Source organism: Condylura cristata, unplaced genomic scaffold (assembly GCF_000260355.1).
Source record: "Condylura cristata isolate star-nosed mole 26May11 unplaced genomic scaffold, ConCri1.0 scaffold00018, whole genome shotgun sequence".
Classification (NCBI taxonomy): Eukaryota; Metazoa; Chordata; class Mammalia; order Eulipotyphla; family Talpidae; genus Condylura; species Condylura cristata.
The window spans coordinates 37,666,142-37,682,723 of record NW_004567119.1 but is presented as its reverse complement, the minus strand read 5'-3'; the positions used below and the strand labels follow the sequence as shown (position 1 = coordinate 37,682,723).

The window sequence follows — 16,582 nt, the reverse complement described above, 5'->3', positions numbered from 1 at the left end:
ACTAAGCATGATCTTTTCCAGCTCCATCCAAGTTGCTGCAAAAGACATGTGTTTCTCTTTTTTGGTTGCTGAGTAATATTCCATTGTACATATGAAGACCTGCTTTTTCTACTGTTAGTTATAATTTCCCAGTAATCGTATTACACATGGGATTCAGGGGAAGCGACCATAATCCACACATTGTTTACAGATGTTTGTAAGCATTAGATGCAACAGTGATGATGAGGTCATCTTTTTTGCATTGCGGTGTTCCGCCAAGCCTCAATTTAAAGTGTGCTGGTTAAGGACGGACCTCATGTAGGAGAGTGGCGCCTGCAGGCCGCGCCACGCGGCCTCAGCACGTATCTGGCTACTCCGTCTAGGTTTGTGTAATTGCACTCTGCAGTGTTCTCACAATAAAATCACGGACAGGGGCGTTTCTTTGAATATTACCCTGTCGTTCAGTGGCACGTAACTGTGGTCACACAATGGACTAGTATACAGCAGTGCACTTGACAGGCAATTGTGATGGTAAATCTCACACACGTGTTGTTGAATGAGAGGAGCTAAGCACACGTGTGCTGAAGATATAAACTAGATGTACGGTGGTGACGGTTTGCAGTATACACATATGTGAATAGTTACATGGTATACCCGAAACAACATGTGAGACATGCATCATATCTCAGTTAAATAAAAGAAGAAGGCCCTCCCTGGTGGCGCAGCGGGTTAAAGCACAGCACTGAGAATCTAAAGCCGCTTCCTCATGAGTTCGATTCCCGCCTGCCCCGGAGGTGACCACATGGCGTGGCAGACCTCTCCTGACCCGCCCGCTGCTCCCCTCAGCAGTGTATTTCGTTGATCTGCCTGTTCTGCACTCCACTCTGTCTCTGGTGAATTCTCTCACCCTCCACATCTCTGGCCTGTATCCCAGTTCTGTATGCACAAATAAAATCTTAAAAAAAAAAAAGTCTTAAAAAAAAAAAAATAAAAAAATAAATAAAAGAAGAAGCCAAACACCAAAATTAATTCCATCTATATGAGTTGCAAATCCAGGCAACATTACTAGATGGTACTAGAAGCTGTGGGTACCCTTGGGGAGTAGAGTTGTTACAGGCAGGGTGCACCTTTGGGTGCAGAGCCTCTGTTCTTCATCTGGGTGCTGTTCAGGTTGTGAAGATTTCTGAAGCTGTTGGCACTGGTGTTGGCATTTTTTTGCTAATATGCTCTATTTTAATGAAAACTTAGCAATCACACACTGAAAGGTCATGAATTTGTAAATTTTTAGAACCCACACATTTTTCTTTTTTTTTTTATTAAAAAGTTTATTTTTACATCATTTTGCACATTTTTTTTTTCATCTCAATTGTAATCCCCACGGGTTAAACCCACACATTTTTCAATTCCAGAATGTTTTTGGAGGCCCTGGGCCTTGCGTTTTGGTAATTTGGGTCACAGACAGGCCACCTTCTTCCCTTCGGGCTGAAGCACAAACCCCCTGACTGGTCTCCCTGAGCATTACCTGAGGCCACAGGTCAAAGCCATGGGCTCCGGAGTGTGCCAGGTCAGTTAAAGGGAGGGAAAATCAAAAATCATGGAGAAATTCAGCATTTTAATTTCCAGGTCTCAGCACTTCTGCTTTTAAATCTTCATGGTGATGAGCTGCTGGTCTCAGAGGAGCCTGCAGCCTGACTTAGCTCCCTCTGTGCTGTTCCCCACTGTAAGAGCAGAGCCTCCGTCCGCCCCACCCCCTGATCCCCCACACCCCCCACCCCCGCCTCTGGGCGGGCGCTAGTAAATAGGGCAGTAAAAGGCTCACCAGCAGCCACTTTTCCAATCAAGAATGAAAGACACTTTATTTTCTCCCCTAGATGCTGGCAGTGCTTCACTCCTACATGTCTGAGGTTATTTTCATCTTGCAAATGGGTATCTATGAATGCGGCTACATGACTTCAACCGAGAGCCAAGCATTCCCCACCTTCTCCAACCAGCAGCCCAGACTCTCAGTGACCACCCACAGCAGTTATGTCCAGACCACCATTTGGACTTTTAGAATCATATCTTAGAAAGTTCCAATGCGGGGTCCTCCCTGGTGGCGCAACAGGTTAAAGCACAGCACTGGGAGCTTGGGAGGTAGCCGCAACCGCCTCCACGTGAGTTTAAACCCAGCCCCGGAGGAGATCCACCTGGCGCGGCAGACCTCTCCTGACCCGCCCGCTGCTCCCCTCAGCAGTGGACTTGGTCAGTCGGCCTGTTCTGCTCCCCACTCTGTCTCTGGTGAAGCCTCTCACCGCCCGGTACCTCTGGCCCGTACCCCAGTTCTGTGAGCATGAATGGATAAATCTTTAAAAAAGAAAAGAAAGTCCCAGTGGGTGCCTTGTCCCTTCAGAGCCCCCAGAGGCTGCACCCATACATCCTTTGCTACTGCCAGCTCCTGCCTCCTCCAGGGCTGGTTGGCACAAAGCCATTCCTGGGGCCCATTTTCCCACAGGGCTCAGACTTCGAGCTTCCCACTCGAGGCTCAGTGCTTTACAAACTGCAACCGCCAGGAAGGGGAGCAGTGTTGCTTCCCTCCCGAAGTCTCAGCTGCCTGATCGCAAGATGGAGGTGGCACCACTGTAAAAACAGCACAGCCCCATCTTGAGTGGCACCAGCTTCAGTGTGAGGGTTTGCTATCCCACTGGGTGCAGGCAGGGTTGGGTTTTAGAGGGGGGAAAATGCAGCAGTTTCAACCTGGCCAGCTCCGTTGTATTGCATGCTGAGCGCCAGATGGCAAGGCCGGTCAGGGCAGGCTGGACATGACCAGGCTGGACATGACGGTGGGTTTCAGGTTCACATCTCCAGCTGGCTTTGAAAATGGACCAGTCAGGTTTGAAAGCTGGGTACCCCGAAGGGGGAGATAAGCCAAGGCTTCCGCTGCCTTGAGAGGCTTCCGAGAGACTTATCCAGGAGACTCGAGTGGACCCTCTCCTAGGTCTGGACCTTCAATGCAGACCTTTGCAGACCCTTGAAACACTTGTTTCAGTTGCTTTTATTAGCAGTGCTGTTGGCTCATGCAAGCATTCAGAGAGATCTCTAACAGTAAACCCGGGGCACGGTCCTTGGGCCCTGCCTCTGAGGGCTGTCGGGCCTGGCACCTGGCACTGCCCAACCCAGCCTTCAGGTTGTGGCCAGGCTGTGACTCCCCCCACTGCCATAGGTCAGTTGGCTTCTGACCTACCACGTTTCGCTGTGCCAACCATACTAGGCTCTCACTGGGGGGGCCACACTACCTGGCAAGGCAGAGCTGCTATAGTTTGGACAGCCAGACCCTGAAGCACTGTCTGGCATCAGACAACTAGCCACTTGGGCCTCAGAAGCTGTTCTTTTCCTGGTCACTTTTTGTAGTCATCTGTCGTTGCATCCTGAGCTTCCCTCCCTGTCTTGCAATTGTGAGCACAGTAATGCAATCGTGAATTCGCACGCTATGAAATCCCCCAAGCTTTGCCGGGTTTCACCACGAGTGTCACAGAGCTGCTGCATGAGTCCAGGGCACTAATACAGAGTGGGAACCTGAGTGGGTGCCCCTTGCCCTCTGGTGGTGCTCCAGCCCCTGCCTGGCACAGTGCCAGCCAGAGAAGGCAGTGAACAGTCCTTCATTCCTGCACAGCACCCCCAAATAATCCACTGCTTGAAGAGGTTCAAAGAAACGCCAGCAATTTATTGATTTCCTCTATTTCCAAAAAAAAAAAAAAAAAAAAGCAAATACATAGATTATCACACAAGGAAACTGGGCCCAGCCAGCACCAGGTTCTTACACAAACATCGAGCAAGTTAAGGGGTTGGGCTGGGAGGGTGCCAGGGTATCTCGCAGCATCCCTAGCCTCCTTCCCTGTCCCTGATCTCCTTGGGCATCCCTGCTATGCCACCTGTCAGCCAGGCTGTGAGGTGCACAGAGAGGGCATCATCACCCCAAAGCCCCGGGAGAAGTGTGGGTTCCCGATGGACAGGCTGCCAGTGGTCAGTGACTGGGCTTGTCATGCATAAGAGATAGAGTGGTCCATGTCCTTCCCCGGCTGATCCCAAATTACAGCATCTTGTTCCATCTTGTTCAGGTGTCCACCTGGTAGTGTGGACACCCCTCTCCTAGCGAGAGGCCAGCACACTGCACTTCACTTCTCATGGACATACATTCAGGCCTCCACTCCCAACAATCCCTAATTTCACCTCCTCTGAAGTAATAGGCTTGTGTCAGAGGCTTGGGTGAAGGTCCAGCTGACTGGCCTGAGATGGCTGAGAGAGGCCAGCTCGGACCCCTGGGGTCTAAAGCACTGCCCTCCCCCAAGCAGAGGGCTGGGCTCACGGGCTCCTGGACACAGATGCTGAAGGTCAGGGCAGCACTGGGTGAGCTGCTTCTCTTTTACCCCAACTGGACTGAACTGTCCTTTCAGACTGGGGATCCCCAAAGCCAGGCCCTGAGTCCGTTCTTTCCTCTAGGAGAACGTAAGCCATGTGAGTGCAGGGGTGAGGCCTGTTTTGCTCACTGACTGAACAGCCTGGTATACAGTGCTGCTCCAGACATGTTACGGATCTTCTCAAGAAATGAATCCCTCGGGGCCCTGACTGGCAGAGGAGTCTCTGGAGACCTACTTCTGGGATGATTGCATCCCATCACATTTGTGCCATCACGTTTGCCAGAAAAATACCTGAGAAACAGCTGGGGAAACTCTACAGGGCCATGTCACGCGCCTGCCCTCCCAACCTCCCAGACCAAGCCTCCCGAGCCCAGAAAGGTGTCTTCAGTTCTGACTGCTGGGGTGAGGAGGGGGTTGAATTGGGGAGCAGAGCAGGGGAAGGGACCTGGGAGGAGGAGGAAGGGGGATGGGGATTGCGGGGCGCGCTCTATTCTTCTCCAGCAGGCTATGAACGGGCAGTGAATTCCTGTGTGACATTATAACACCAGCAGGGGAAAGGGGGGCTACCAGCCGGGAAGACTTGGGGAGCCCATCCTGCTCTATTTTACAGTCTGTACGGGGAGCTATTTACAGCATGCTTTTTTTTGCGAGGCCTTCAGGAGACCCAGCTCCTGCTTCTCATCTGAAATGCACGAGGCTGGGGGCTTGGATGTGGCTGGTGCTCCCGGTGGCATCTGATCACATTCTCAGGTGTCTTCAAAGGCAGCGGAGACAGGACGACTGGGGTTCAGAGGACAGTGGGCATGGCCACTGGCTAGGGTGGGGGCTTAGTGGGGCCCTGAGCTCATGGTCCCCTTCCAGGCTTCTCCAAATCCCTTCTCCCAAGCCTCCCGGGACCCAAACATCCTCCCTGGAGTCTCAGCAGAGCCAGCAGTGTCCTCCTGGTTAATTTCCAAGTGGCCCTCATCTCACTGGAAGCCCAGACTTGCCAGCCCCGGGCAGCCCTCTCCACTGGGAATATGCCAGCCAGCCCCCACCACTCCCACCCCAGCACCTCTTTGGCTTTGAGCACCATTTTGCCTTCCTTCTCCTGCAACTAGTAGATTATACTCCTCCTGAAGGTGGGGCTTTATAGGTGGACCTGCTCAGTCACGTATGGAGTCCAAGAGAACAGCAAGTCCTCTCCCTCTCTCTCTCTCTCTCTTGGGCAGACTTCATCTAGCAAGGCAAAGAATGATTGTTCTCACCTGCCTCCCGGGGCCCACACCCGGCCCAGTCCGAGCAGCGGCACTGCGCGGAAGGCGGCTGGTCACTGTGCCGCTGGTCAGTGCGCCAAAGGCGGCTGGAACCGCGCAGAAGGAGGCTGATTGCACAGCTAGGTTTCCCATGAGATGCACTGAGTTGAGCCTCCACCCCTCTGCCGAGCTCCTGCCTGCAACTCTGCCTCGTAAGCGAGGAGATCAGCCCCAACCACCATCACGCCCCTCCTGTCTTACCCCTGGGAGATGGCAGGCAGGATGCTGCGGGACTGGGCAGGGCAGTCCATGCAGAGGGTCCCTGCCCTGGCACATTTGAAAATGATGGGCAGCTAATCACAAAGCACATGAGTAAGAAACACGGGCTGCAGGAAGCAGCTGACCTAGGTTTTTGCAGTGTGTGGTCATCTCTCAGGCACTCCATGCACACAAGCACACATTCAGCTGAAGTCACGCCCACACGCACGCACACTCACACGCACACACGCTTGCACTCACTATTTCTCAGCAAAAGAAGTATTAACATCAACATAAGCCCCTTTAACTCAAGAAAGGTCCCCCCCTCCCCAACCCCCACTGACTGCCAGTTCCCCGAGGAAAAAAAAAGAATCTAAAAAGATTTCCATCATCCACAGTTTTCAGATTTGCCCTTGGTTGCATCTGGACTCTTCCAAATGCGGCACAGGGTGGACAGAACGACCCCCTCCAGCAGGGCTCGAGGTCTTCTCAGCCGGTCATGACATTTCTGGAAGAGAAGTCTCCAGTTAACCTTGCAAGGGCGATGTTCAGGCAGCGGCCAATACGGTCGCCCCCTCCCCACCCACATCTGCACTGACTCTGGCCTCCTCTGGCTTCAGGGCCACCCTTGATGCAGCGGCAGGGTGGTGCGCCTGTTGACTGAGAGCTTGTCGGCTTTGCCCTCCCTCTGCCACACCCACCCTGCCCCCCACACCCAGTTCCCAGCACAGAACTGAGTGGCCAGACAGTGCTCATCAAGGCACTGCTGACTGGCTTCTCTGCCTTCTGTCCTTGCGCTGTTGATGCCTGTCAGGAGAGAGCGTCTGTAACCCTATTGAATTTTCATCTGGACCAAAGGTACAGCCCTCTCCCCCACCAGGAGAGGGTGTTAGTGTTGGGGGCTAAGGTGGGTAGTTAGTGCCCAGGAGCCTGCTCAGCTGACGTCCGCTTTGAGTCTTGAAGTGTGTGCCTTGATTTACCGACACCACTCAAAATGCAAGTTCCTGGAGCCCATCCTGAGCCACGACGTCAGAATTGTTATCGTTGGGCGAGGATGTGCATCTTAGCAAGCATCCAGATGATTCTAATGGGAAGGCAGGCGTGCCAGGCTGTCATGCCTAGATAGTGGTTCTGCGGTTTTGGTTCTCTGAATTGTTAGCTGGAAAGAAGCTTGTCTAGTCTATGCTAAGCAGGTGCAGGGGCTGGAGTGGATTATAAAAAGGATAAAAAAATCGAGCTGTGGATGCCCAAAGCCGTGATGCCACAGGACTCCAGTGGGGCTGTTCACACTGCAGCCCATGGGCACGCCTCCACCTCAGCGGTGCAGTGCACAGCCTAGGCGCTAAGGTGCTCCTGCCGGGCCTCCGGCCTACTGACGCCCCCAGGCCACTGTGCACCCCTGATGCCACGGGAGGGGACTGCTTGGCCAGGGGCCAACCTGCACAGCTGCCTGCAGAGCGCTGTGTCTACCTGAGCCGGGGTCTCTGCCAGGTCGAAGGCTGCTTCTGAGCCCCTGGGGACCACAAGCCAGGTCACCTTCTCTGAGACTCGCTGAGTTGCTGCTGGGGTCCTGGAGGCACCCCTTGCTCTGCAGCTGGGCTCATACTTACCCGCCAGTGGAACTCGCTTGGGCAGCCTCTTCTTAGAATCGGGAGGTGAAGTTCCTGAGGCTGTTGGCCCCGGCTAAAGTTCCCAGCATGCTTCTATCAAAGCCTTGCTGCAAGAGGAGAAACATCAGCTGTGAGATGCCCTAGAACAAAACAGCGTGGGGCTTCCCAGGGGATCAGGGATGGCCCCCCCTTGGAGCATCCTAGACTGGAGCTCTGGCCTTTTGAACAGGCCTCTCAGGCAGCTGCTGTCTGTCCAGGCCCACCCTCGCTGTGGTGACTCCAGAAAAAAGCAGTGACTTGTCAAAGGGAGCATGGAGGTCACAGCCTTCACACTTTCCCATCTGACCGCTTCCTGGTCATGTCACCAGAGTCTCCAAGCTACAAGCCTGAGCATCGTCAGTCCTTCTATCTGCTTCTCCTGCCTTCTGCCCTTTATTTCCATCCCCACTACTGCCTGTCGGTCTAAAGAACAGTTGCCATAGGAATGGGGGGTGCAGGGGAGCGGGCAGTGATTTTATAACCCCCATAATTAAGAGAGAGGAGACAGCCCCTTGTGCTGCTCAGTTTGTCTACAGCACGCCAGCCCCGCGGTGTATTTCCCCGAATTGCCCTCCACTGCCTTCCAGAGCTGTCTCCACCAGCTGTCACGCACGCCTGTGTCCAGGACCACTGCACTGTCTCTCCACATCCCCCCACCTTCTCGACTCAGTGAGACAACACTCAATACGGGGGAACTCGGGGGTGCGCCAGCAGGGCGAAGGGAGCAGGCCCTTACCTGTCTGAGGACACCCTGCAGCTCCTTGCTGGACCACATGTCAGACAGGAGAAGGCGGGCAGCGTCCGCAGCCTTGGGTGAGGCGCTGGGCAGGCGGGAAGTTCAGTTGGGTGAGACGCCGGGAGACAGAGAGTGAGCACCCTCTCTCCTCCCCGCCTCTGCAGATGTGGGGAGGCCTCAGGGATGCGTGAGAGAAGAGCCCCTTGCACAGGGCACGCACACTGCAGACATAACCCCATGGCCCTGCCCACCCAGGCTAGCCAGCACACTCCTTGGGGCCATGCAGGGAAGTGCTCTCTCATCCTGGTCACCTCAAGAGCCCATGCAGCAGAATAAACCCCCTACACAGTTGGCCTGTTGCTCCAGGCCTTCTCTGCACCCCTGTCCCAGGACTCAGTGCCCCTTTGTGCCCCCCAGAGCAAAATGTGCTGCCCTGCTCTGTGCAGCCCTGAAGCCTGGCTGCTGACCCGCAGGCCCCACAATGCCCTCGGCTTCTGGAACTTCTCTCCATTCAAGTCTCCTGTCCCGGCGCCTAGCTCTAGGAACTTCCTGCTCCTGCCTTCCCAGGGTGCCAGGTGGGGAGGGCTGGGCGTGGGGCTCTGGCCCACCTGCTGCGGCACAGATTGAGGACATTGTTGAGCATGCTGCTGGAGAAGTACTGCTTGGCCATCTGCGGCTGGGAGGTCATCAGGTTCCTCACGGTGTAGCAGGCCGAGGACAGGATGTCTTCGGAGTTGCTGGTGTTGCCAGTGTGACTGGTGAGGAGCCTGGTCACCTCTGGGAACACCTGGTTCCCTAGGGAAATGGGAATGGAGGAAGGGGTCAGGGACCCTCTGGGTGCTGCCCCCGACTGCCCTCAGCCAGGCTCCAAGCAAGGTGGCTCCCCAAAGTCCAGCTCCATTCAGGGCGCAGGGTCTGGGTCTGCACACCTGCTCTCATCCCAACCTCTTGGGCTGTTCCCCCTCCTGGAATGCACCTCAGGAAGTGGTCGGAGGGTGAGCTTCCTTGAGCCCTGGAGAGTAGGGGTCTGCCCACCTTAGCCAGGTGGGGGAGGGGGAGCGGGGCTGTCAGATGCCTCCGGGGGGCTTACCCATCACTCTGTGCAGCACAGGGTGGCGGGACATGTTGCTCAGGAGAGATGCTCCGGACCTCACCACATCCGAGTTACCGGACTGCAGGAGACGGGCGATTTGTGGCAAGCCCTTCTCCTTGAGCCCGATCAACTGGCTCATGCCGCTGGACATCTGAGAAAGAAGGACTGAGTGAGGACCTGTGGCCCCCAGGCCCCACACAAGCAGGAGAGGAGCAGGGCACCCCAACAGAGAAACCAGCGTCTTTTTGTCTCTCCTGTTGGGCGCACTGGCAAAGACACACAATTAGCTCACACACAGCAACTACAAAGCACACAGGGACAAATGCGCCTCCCCTTTGCTGCCCCGATCCTGGGCCAGCTGGAGCCCAGCTGATGGAGGAGAGGGCAGTTCCCTCATCGGGGGTGGGGTGGGTGGTGGGTGGGTGGGGGGTGCTCAGAGTCAACTTCCAGATGAACAAAAGGACCACACACCACCACTTCCTGGTTTGTCTCCGCTCTGCCTCCCTTTTCTTTCCCAGCAGTATCTGCTCACACAAACCCTACAGTCAAGGGAGTTTGCCAACTGGACCTGCCAACCATCTTCTCCCAACTTCCCTATCTTGCAGCACTCAATACATGCTTGTTGAACGCTTATTGGCGACAAAGACAGGTAAGACAGGGCCTGCACCTCCATGGAGATCCAACTCGGGGTGCCCAAGGGACCGGTCAGCTCCTCTGGGCCTCTAGCAACAGAGCCATCCTGGCTGCAACCTGGTCCAGGCTGGTCTGGAGTTCTCGCAGACCCCAACCCCAGCCTCCTCCATTCACTCTTGTCCTGTTTCTATCTTATGCCCTTTTGTCCTAAGTAAAGATGTGGTAGACTTGACTGCCTCCCTCTCTAGATGCTTCTACACTACAAATTGGTTCTTCTGGTTCACCCATTAGGCCTCAGGATCTCTACTGACACTGCCACCTCTTCTTCTGGACCTGTGCATACCCCAAACACTCTACCCTCTGTCAGGTCGACAAAGGGGAGACTTCTGCCACCAACTCAAGGTTCAGCCCTGCCAGGGCCCAGGAGGCCAGCATGGTGCCAGGGGCCATGAAGAAATGGCCCACAGAATCCAGGGTGGGCTCACCCATTACACATCAAGAGGGGTCCCCAAGGGCTGGGGTGTCTCTGTTCCCCCATTGCTCTTTACGCTGCCGAGTCTAGCTCCCACAGCCCTAACACTGGTGTCTGCAGGACAAACTCTGCACCAGGGTGACAACTCAGGTGGGGGGCAGGCTGTGGGAGAAGCAGGGAACAGAACACTTCTGATAGCTGGTGAGTGGGTGGGGGCGGCGGGAGGCCTCACCAGGCCCTTGCTGGCAGTCAGGTTCTGCAGGGCGCCGGCACAGGCCTCCAGAGTGGCATCCTTCTTGCTCTTGCCCATGAGGTTCAGGTAGGTGCGGATGGCGTCCGAGTGGTACAGCCAGCTGCTGCCCTTGGGGTTGGTCTCCTCCTCCGGGAGGGGGCAGTCGTAGTTGTTGTTCTGAGGACAGAAGGCAGGTCAAGAAGGAGCCTGGTGAGGGTGCTGAACACAGGCTCCAGCTCCCCCGACCTCTACGGTGGGCCCCTGGGGGGGCCTGAGCAGGTGTCCGCTTCCCCTAGCGATGGTCCAGGGTGATCCTGAGGAGGCGGTGAGAGTTCTGGGAAGTGGACTCCAGACCCGCCTCTGCCCAAAGCCTGCTGCCTGACTCCTCCCCGCTGAGACTGACCCGCCTGTGTCTTCAGCCCTGACTCCTTCCAGAACGAGGCCTCCTGAGGGCTGGAGCTTGTGCCTTCTGGAATGGCCTGGGCTCTTGCAGCCCCAGAACATGGGCAAGACAGAGGCCCTTCATGCACCCCCAGGAGCAGCCAGATCCCCAGGTCAGGGCTCTGCTGGGGGGGGTCTCTCCCCTGGGTTGGCTTCAGGCCCAGCAGGGCAGAGGGGAAAGGGTGGATGGGCCCAGTGGGGTGCTGGGTGGGGGCGACAAAGGGAAGACCAATGCACCCTTCAGCCCAGGAGCCCCCTCTGCCACCGACAGACGCTCACCATCATCTTGTCGCTCTTGTTGCTGAAGCAGCCGGTGGAGGACTTGTCCGTGTAGGCGTTGCGGGCATTGTACTCCAGCTGGCGGTAGCGGGTGGGCACCTCCGCGTCCAGGCGGTAGGAGAGGTTGTGCAGGATGCACATGCAGTTCTCCACGGACTGGGGGCCAAGCAGAGCACAGCTGAGCCTCTGCCCGGCTCCCAGCCTGAGCCCCGGCCCAGCACACAGCAGGACGCGGCAGGAGCTGCCATGTTGAGGGCCGTGACGGTGTGACGGTGTGAGGCTGGGCCACCGCGCTCGTCTTCCTCCGGTTCACAGTCCCTCAGGGGCGGCCCCGGCCTCCGAGGTTCTCCGGTCAGCTAGTGCCTACGTCCCTCCCGCCCCCTCCTTGGTGGCCAGTCCTCAGCTTCCTTCCTGAGTCCACGGCCGGTGAGACCCGGGACCTCACCCCACCACTCTGATTCTCCCTTGGTGGACCTTAAAGGCAAGGGCCTGGGGCACAGGTCGGCCCTCGTACTGATGCTTGGCCCTGCCAGGGTGAGGGAACTGGACTTCCAGGGCCGAGGTCTACTGGGGCCAAGCCTAAGAGTACCGAAGAGCCCTTCTCCTGAGAGCCTGTTGTTGTCACCATTGGCGGGAGGAGACAAGACCCTCCAAGGGGAAACTGAGGCATCAGGGTCTTGGATGCCAGCCCAGGCCCGCCATCTGAGTTGCCTTGGCTCTCCCTGGTGCCACTCCCAGCCTGTGGGTGGCTTCCTTTTGTGACTTTCCCTTTCTCTGTCCATAGTCAGGAGGCGGCAGGCATGTGTCTGCCCAGGGCCTATCTGGGAAGGTGAGGGATAACTGTAGGAGAAGGCTCTGGAAGGGCTGAGGCCCTGCAGCACCAGGTAGGCTCCTGTCAGAGTTCAGCAGTAGCAGCAAAGCTCTCTGGGAGGCCCGCTTGGCCAGGTGCTGTCTGTGCTCTGCTTCCTAACTAACGGGCTCTTCCAGCAACTCAAGACGTAGATAACATTATGGTCACCTCCATCTGGGCTGTGTTGCCTGGGGAACACAGAAACTCATGGAAGCATCTGCTTTTATAAAAGCCTTAAGGGAGGGAGAGGAATTGCTTTCAGCAACCCCGACAACCCCTGCCCTGTGTGCCGTCTGCTGGTGGGGGTCCCCCTGCGCACTGTGTCCAGACACCCCTTCACACCAGGCTCCTGTCCAGGCCACACCTTAAGGGTTCCTGGGAAGTGCAGACTTGCCTTGTGGAGTATGGGAGAGACAAATGTCCGAGGAGGTGCCTGCACTGCTTCAAAGCCCAGAGCTCCGGGCAGAGGGGAGAACAGGGGCTGGAGCCTAGGGTGGGGCTCCTCCTGCGCCCACTCTCACCTTGTCATCACAGCGGCTGGCCGCCACGCAGTTCTGGACGTAGGCCATGAGGGAATCGATGAGACCTGTGTAGTTTCGCATAGTCTGCCGACCTATATCGGCGGAGCTCAGGTTCCTGTGGGAGAAATGGAGGGGAGAGAGGATGGTGGGGGGCAAGGGAGAGTGGTGGGGGGCATTGAAGGGAGAACAGGTGGAGCAAGAAGGGGCAGAGAGGATGGGGTGGAAGTTGGGGGAGGGGAAATGAGGGGAGAGGAAACAGATGAAAGGGATGAAGAAGGGAAAATAGGGAGGAAAGGAAAATAATTCAGCCCATTCCATCCCGAACGGAGCCTGGATCGGGGTCTTGCTTGAACTTTGTTCTTTCTTTTTGCTCACTTCATCCTGGCAGGTAACTCAGGAGTTACTACTGTTTGGCAGCCAGGCACATATCTGGCCACTAGGGGGCGCTTGATGAACACGACTAGGGCTGTATCTACCCAGGCTGTGGGTAACAAGGCTTGGTGCGGTGCTGGACCCTGGGCTGAGCAGGGCATGGAGCCGATGGGAGGCTGGGCTGGGGGCTCATAGCCCCTGCCCGTGGAAGCTGTGTTCTCTCTCCACAGAGAACTCATTGCCAAGCAGGCTGGGCCCATCTGCCTGGTGCAGGGGGTGTGGCTGCTACTGCCTGGGGTTAAGACCTTAATTACCCTGGCTTTTCATCTCTCCAGCCTTTGCTCATGGTGGCTGAAGCTGGCAGGAGGAGCACAAGTTGAAACACAGGCACACATGCCAGTGGCACCGCCATTGAGGGGAGGGGTTCCCAGGAGTTGGGGAAGACAAGCCCCATGAAAGCAAGGTGTGACCTTAAAAAGGATTTGCTCCACTGCTCCACCTCAAACCAGAAGCCCCACTTTACCCCCTTGAGCCCCCCAGCTTGTAAACTCCTATCCTGGAACAAGCACAGCCAGGGCCCTCCTCCAACAGCCCCCAGGGGCTCTGCCACTCCCTGGTGTGAAGCTCAGGAAACTTTGGGGAGAGCAGTGCCATCTTCATGCCAATGGATATGGCACATGGTTTCAGCCGGGAAGTGACTCATGAGGAGCCAATCAGCAGACTTGGTCTAAAAGAATGTTCTTCAAGATAGCACAAGAAATACATTTTTCAAGGGTGGGTGAGGGGAAAAGTGGAAGGAAGCAGCTTGGATATTTGATCCCAGACAGTTCTGCTCTTAGATTCCTAATTGAGTCTTCTGCAGCCAAGGAGAGGAAGCTGTGGGATCCTGAGCCCCCTGCAGATCTACGAAAGCTGGGGTGCCCAGCACCCCATATCTTGAACCAGGGTGCATGTCACCTTCTCTGCCCCGGCTGTGTCTTGGCTGGGATGGGACTGTCGGGGGCAGGGCCCACAGCTGGGGCAAGGAGACCCTAGTGTCCCCTGTCCTCACCTCAAGCAGCCCGTGGCATTGAAGAAGACCTCAGGGTCCACCATCTCACGGGACCTGTTGCTGTTGCCATCACACCAGCCGGAGAAGGGGATGATGACACGGTCGGCCAGGACGGGCAGGGCATCGGCGATGAGCTCCTCCTTCAGCTCGTCAGTGGAAGACAGGTTCCACAGCAGCCCTGAGGGTTGGGGTCAGTCAGCCAACACATGCCAGGCTCAGCCGGCCCCAGGGACGGTGGGACCACCTGTCACCCCCCATTCTAGCAAATGAAGTTCTCCTGTGAGGTCCCTTGCCAAGGAAACCAAAATCTGTTTTATGAGCACTGTTCTCAATGTCTCTGCTAGGCTGAGGCCTAAGGAAACCACCTAGAGTTCTCTATCTAGGTCAAAGTGATGCCCATGAAGAGGGATCCGAACACCTTTGATTCATCCCTGGTTTTTAATAGAAGTTTTAGCATGCAGAATCTTCTAATGTCCTCTATCAGGAAGTCATTCCAGAGATGCCCACACCCGTTATGGTCAGTCTGTACAAGGTTTCATTTCCTCAGTTCAATCTGAGGCCTTCATAACAACTTCTTGTCTCTTATTCCCCCACTCTAGTGCTCAGCGTATTTTTAAGGGGTTCAGCCCTGCTGATTCCTGCTCCCACCAGCCTTACTATCTTCCCATAATGATAACTAGCAAACCCCAGGGCCCTTGTGTTCTCTCCTCAAAGAGACCACAGTCCCTTGTGGCTCTGTGCATGCTCTGGTCACCACCTGGACACCACAAACCTGGCCATTCCAGTGCATGGGGCTCCAGGAACCAGCCTGAGGCCAAATAACCTGTGTGCCTTGGTTCAGCCCCCAGGGTGCCCCACACCCTATGCGGGTGCCAGCAGCCCTGCTCAGGAACCCCTCAACTCTCTCTGGCCGTTCCCTACCGGTCAGTTGTTTCTGGATCTCGGTGCACCCCGTTCTCCTCAGGAGGCCAACGGCCTCGCGGATGCCATTCTGCCTCCGCGTCTCCAGCTTGTTGGCCGTGCTCCGGAACACCAGGTTCCGCAGGGCCCCGGCGGCCGCCTGCTGGACGTTCTGGTTGGGGCTGCGGAGGAGGTCCACCAGCTTGCAGATGCCGCCCAGCTGATAGACCTGCCGGAACAGGGGAGCCACAGTGCATGAGCAGCTGAGCGCCACCTGGCTTGGAGCGATTCTCAGGCCGAAAGTACTTTCAGTTCAGAAACATTGAGACTGACCAAGACAGAGGGGGAACGGACACAGGAGACACGACAGGTGCCTAACCTTGCTCCCCTTATGCTGGCTGGAGACCCTCAGGGAAGCTCCCCTGCCTGAGCCCTGGAGGATGGGGCAAGGACCCCAGAAAGTGGGCCAGAGAGTGCTCTAAAAGGGAGATTCTACTAGAACATGAGTCCCAGACTCCAGCAAGCTGAGTATGGCTGAGCTGTAGAGACCTGCGGTGTCTCCCTGCCAGCCAAGCTCAGGAGGCACCACGAACCCTGCTTTCCACCATGGACGCCTGGTGAGAGAGGAGCATGACCGACAGATAGAGGGTGGGACAGGCTCGGGATGGGGCAGGGGTGCTCTTTAGTGGAAGGCGCTTCTGCTGAGCCCATGGTATCACTGGCTTCCAGGCCAGCGGAGGACATGGCCCTGGCTGCTGTCCACTCAACTAGAGGGCTCCGCTCTGCACAGAGGGTTAAGGTGCCCAGCTCCGATCTTGGGCGATGCCCAGCACACTCCTTGCTCCAGGCAGCTGGGCAGGGTGAGAAGGCGCCAACTGAAAATGCCCCCACCCATCTCTAAATGCAGGGTCAGGCTGACACACCCAGACCCTGCCCAGGCCCACAGGGAAGAAAGCGCACAGCCTGCTACCTGCTGCTTGGCAGATTCATCTTGGAAGCAGGTGTGCTGGATGTAATAGGCCCCGATGGCCTGGTACTTCTCTTCCTGGGAGCTCAGGTACTGCACAGCCTTGGGGATGGTCAGCCCACTGCACTCGATGTCCTCACTGCAGATCCTGCGAGAAATGGCGGTGGGGTTGGGTTGGGAGCGCTGGTGTAGGCTCTGGGAATTCCCTTTGCATGTCCAAGCCGGCCCTCTGGGGAGCCAGAACGAGGCAGCCCTGACTTCCCTGGGGAACAGCTCTTCCAGGGGAGGGAAAGGATGAACCCACAGTGAACACTGTGGCTCTGCGGCTCTGGCCATGGTTAATGTCCCAGCAGGTAAGTTACCTCCACACTGAGGAAACACTCTGCCCTACTCCCAAGGGGGGCACTCCCCGCCCTCGCTAGCACTTTACACGTCTCTGCCCAGTGTTAGGAAAATGGAAAAGAATGACTGTAAGCCCGTCCATCCGTCCAACCATCTTTCCTTCTCCGTTCTTCATCAT

At 56.4% G+C, this 16,582-nt stretch overlaps 1 protein-coding gene across 1 annotated transcript in view; it reads right to left on the bottom strand.

Moving 5' to 3' along the window:
* Window positions 1-6,248: 6,248 nt before the first annotated feature.
* PKP1 (plakophilin 1) overlaps window positions 6,249-16,582 on the bottom strand; it is a 40,065-nt gene continuing 29,731 nt past the window's right edge. Inside the window, exons 4-14 of the mRNA XM_004685491.2 lie at window positions 16,066-16,210; window positions 15,117-15,324; window positions 14,196-14,373; window positions 12,773-12,887; window positions 11,402-11,557; window positions 10,682-10,858; window positions 9,342-9,495; window positions 8,860-9,046; window positions 8,252-8,336; window positions 7,477-7,583; window positions 6,249-6,374 (exon numbers count right to left, since the gene is read on the bottom strand). Coding sequence (XP_004685548.1) covers window positions 7,509-7,583; window positions 8,252-8,336; window positions 8,860-9,046; window positions 9,342-9,495; window positions 10,682-10,858; window positions 11,402-11,557; window positions 12,773-12,887; window positions 14,196-14,373; window positions 15,117-15,324; window positions 16,066-16,210 — 1,480 coding nt within the window. The 3' untranslated portion in view covers window positions 6,249-6,374; window positions 7,477-7,508. The remainder of the gene's footprint in view (window positions 6,375-7,476; window positions 7,584-8,251; window positions 8,337-8,859; window positions 9,047-9,341; window positions 9,496-10,681; window positions 10,859-11,401; window positions 11,558-12,772; window positions 12,888-14,195; window positions 14,374-15,116; window positions 15,325-16,065; window positions 16,211-16,582) is intronic.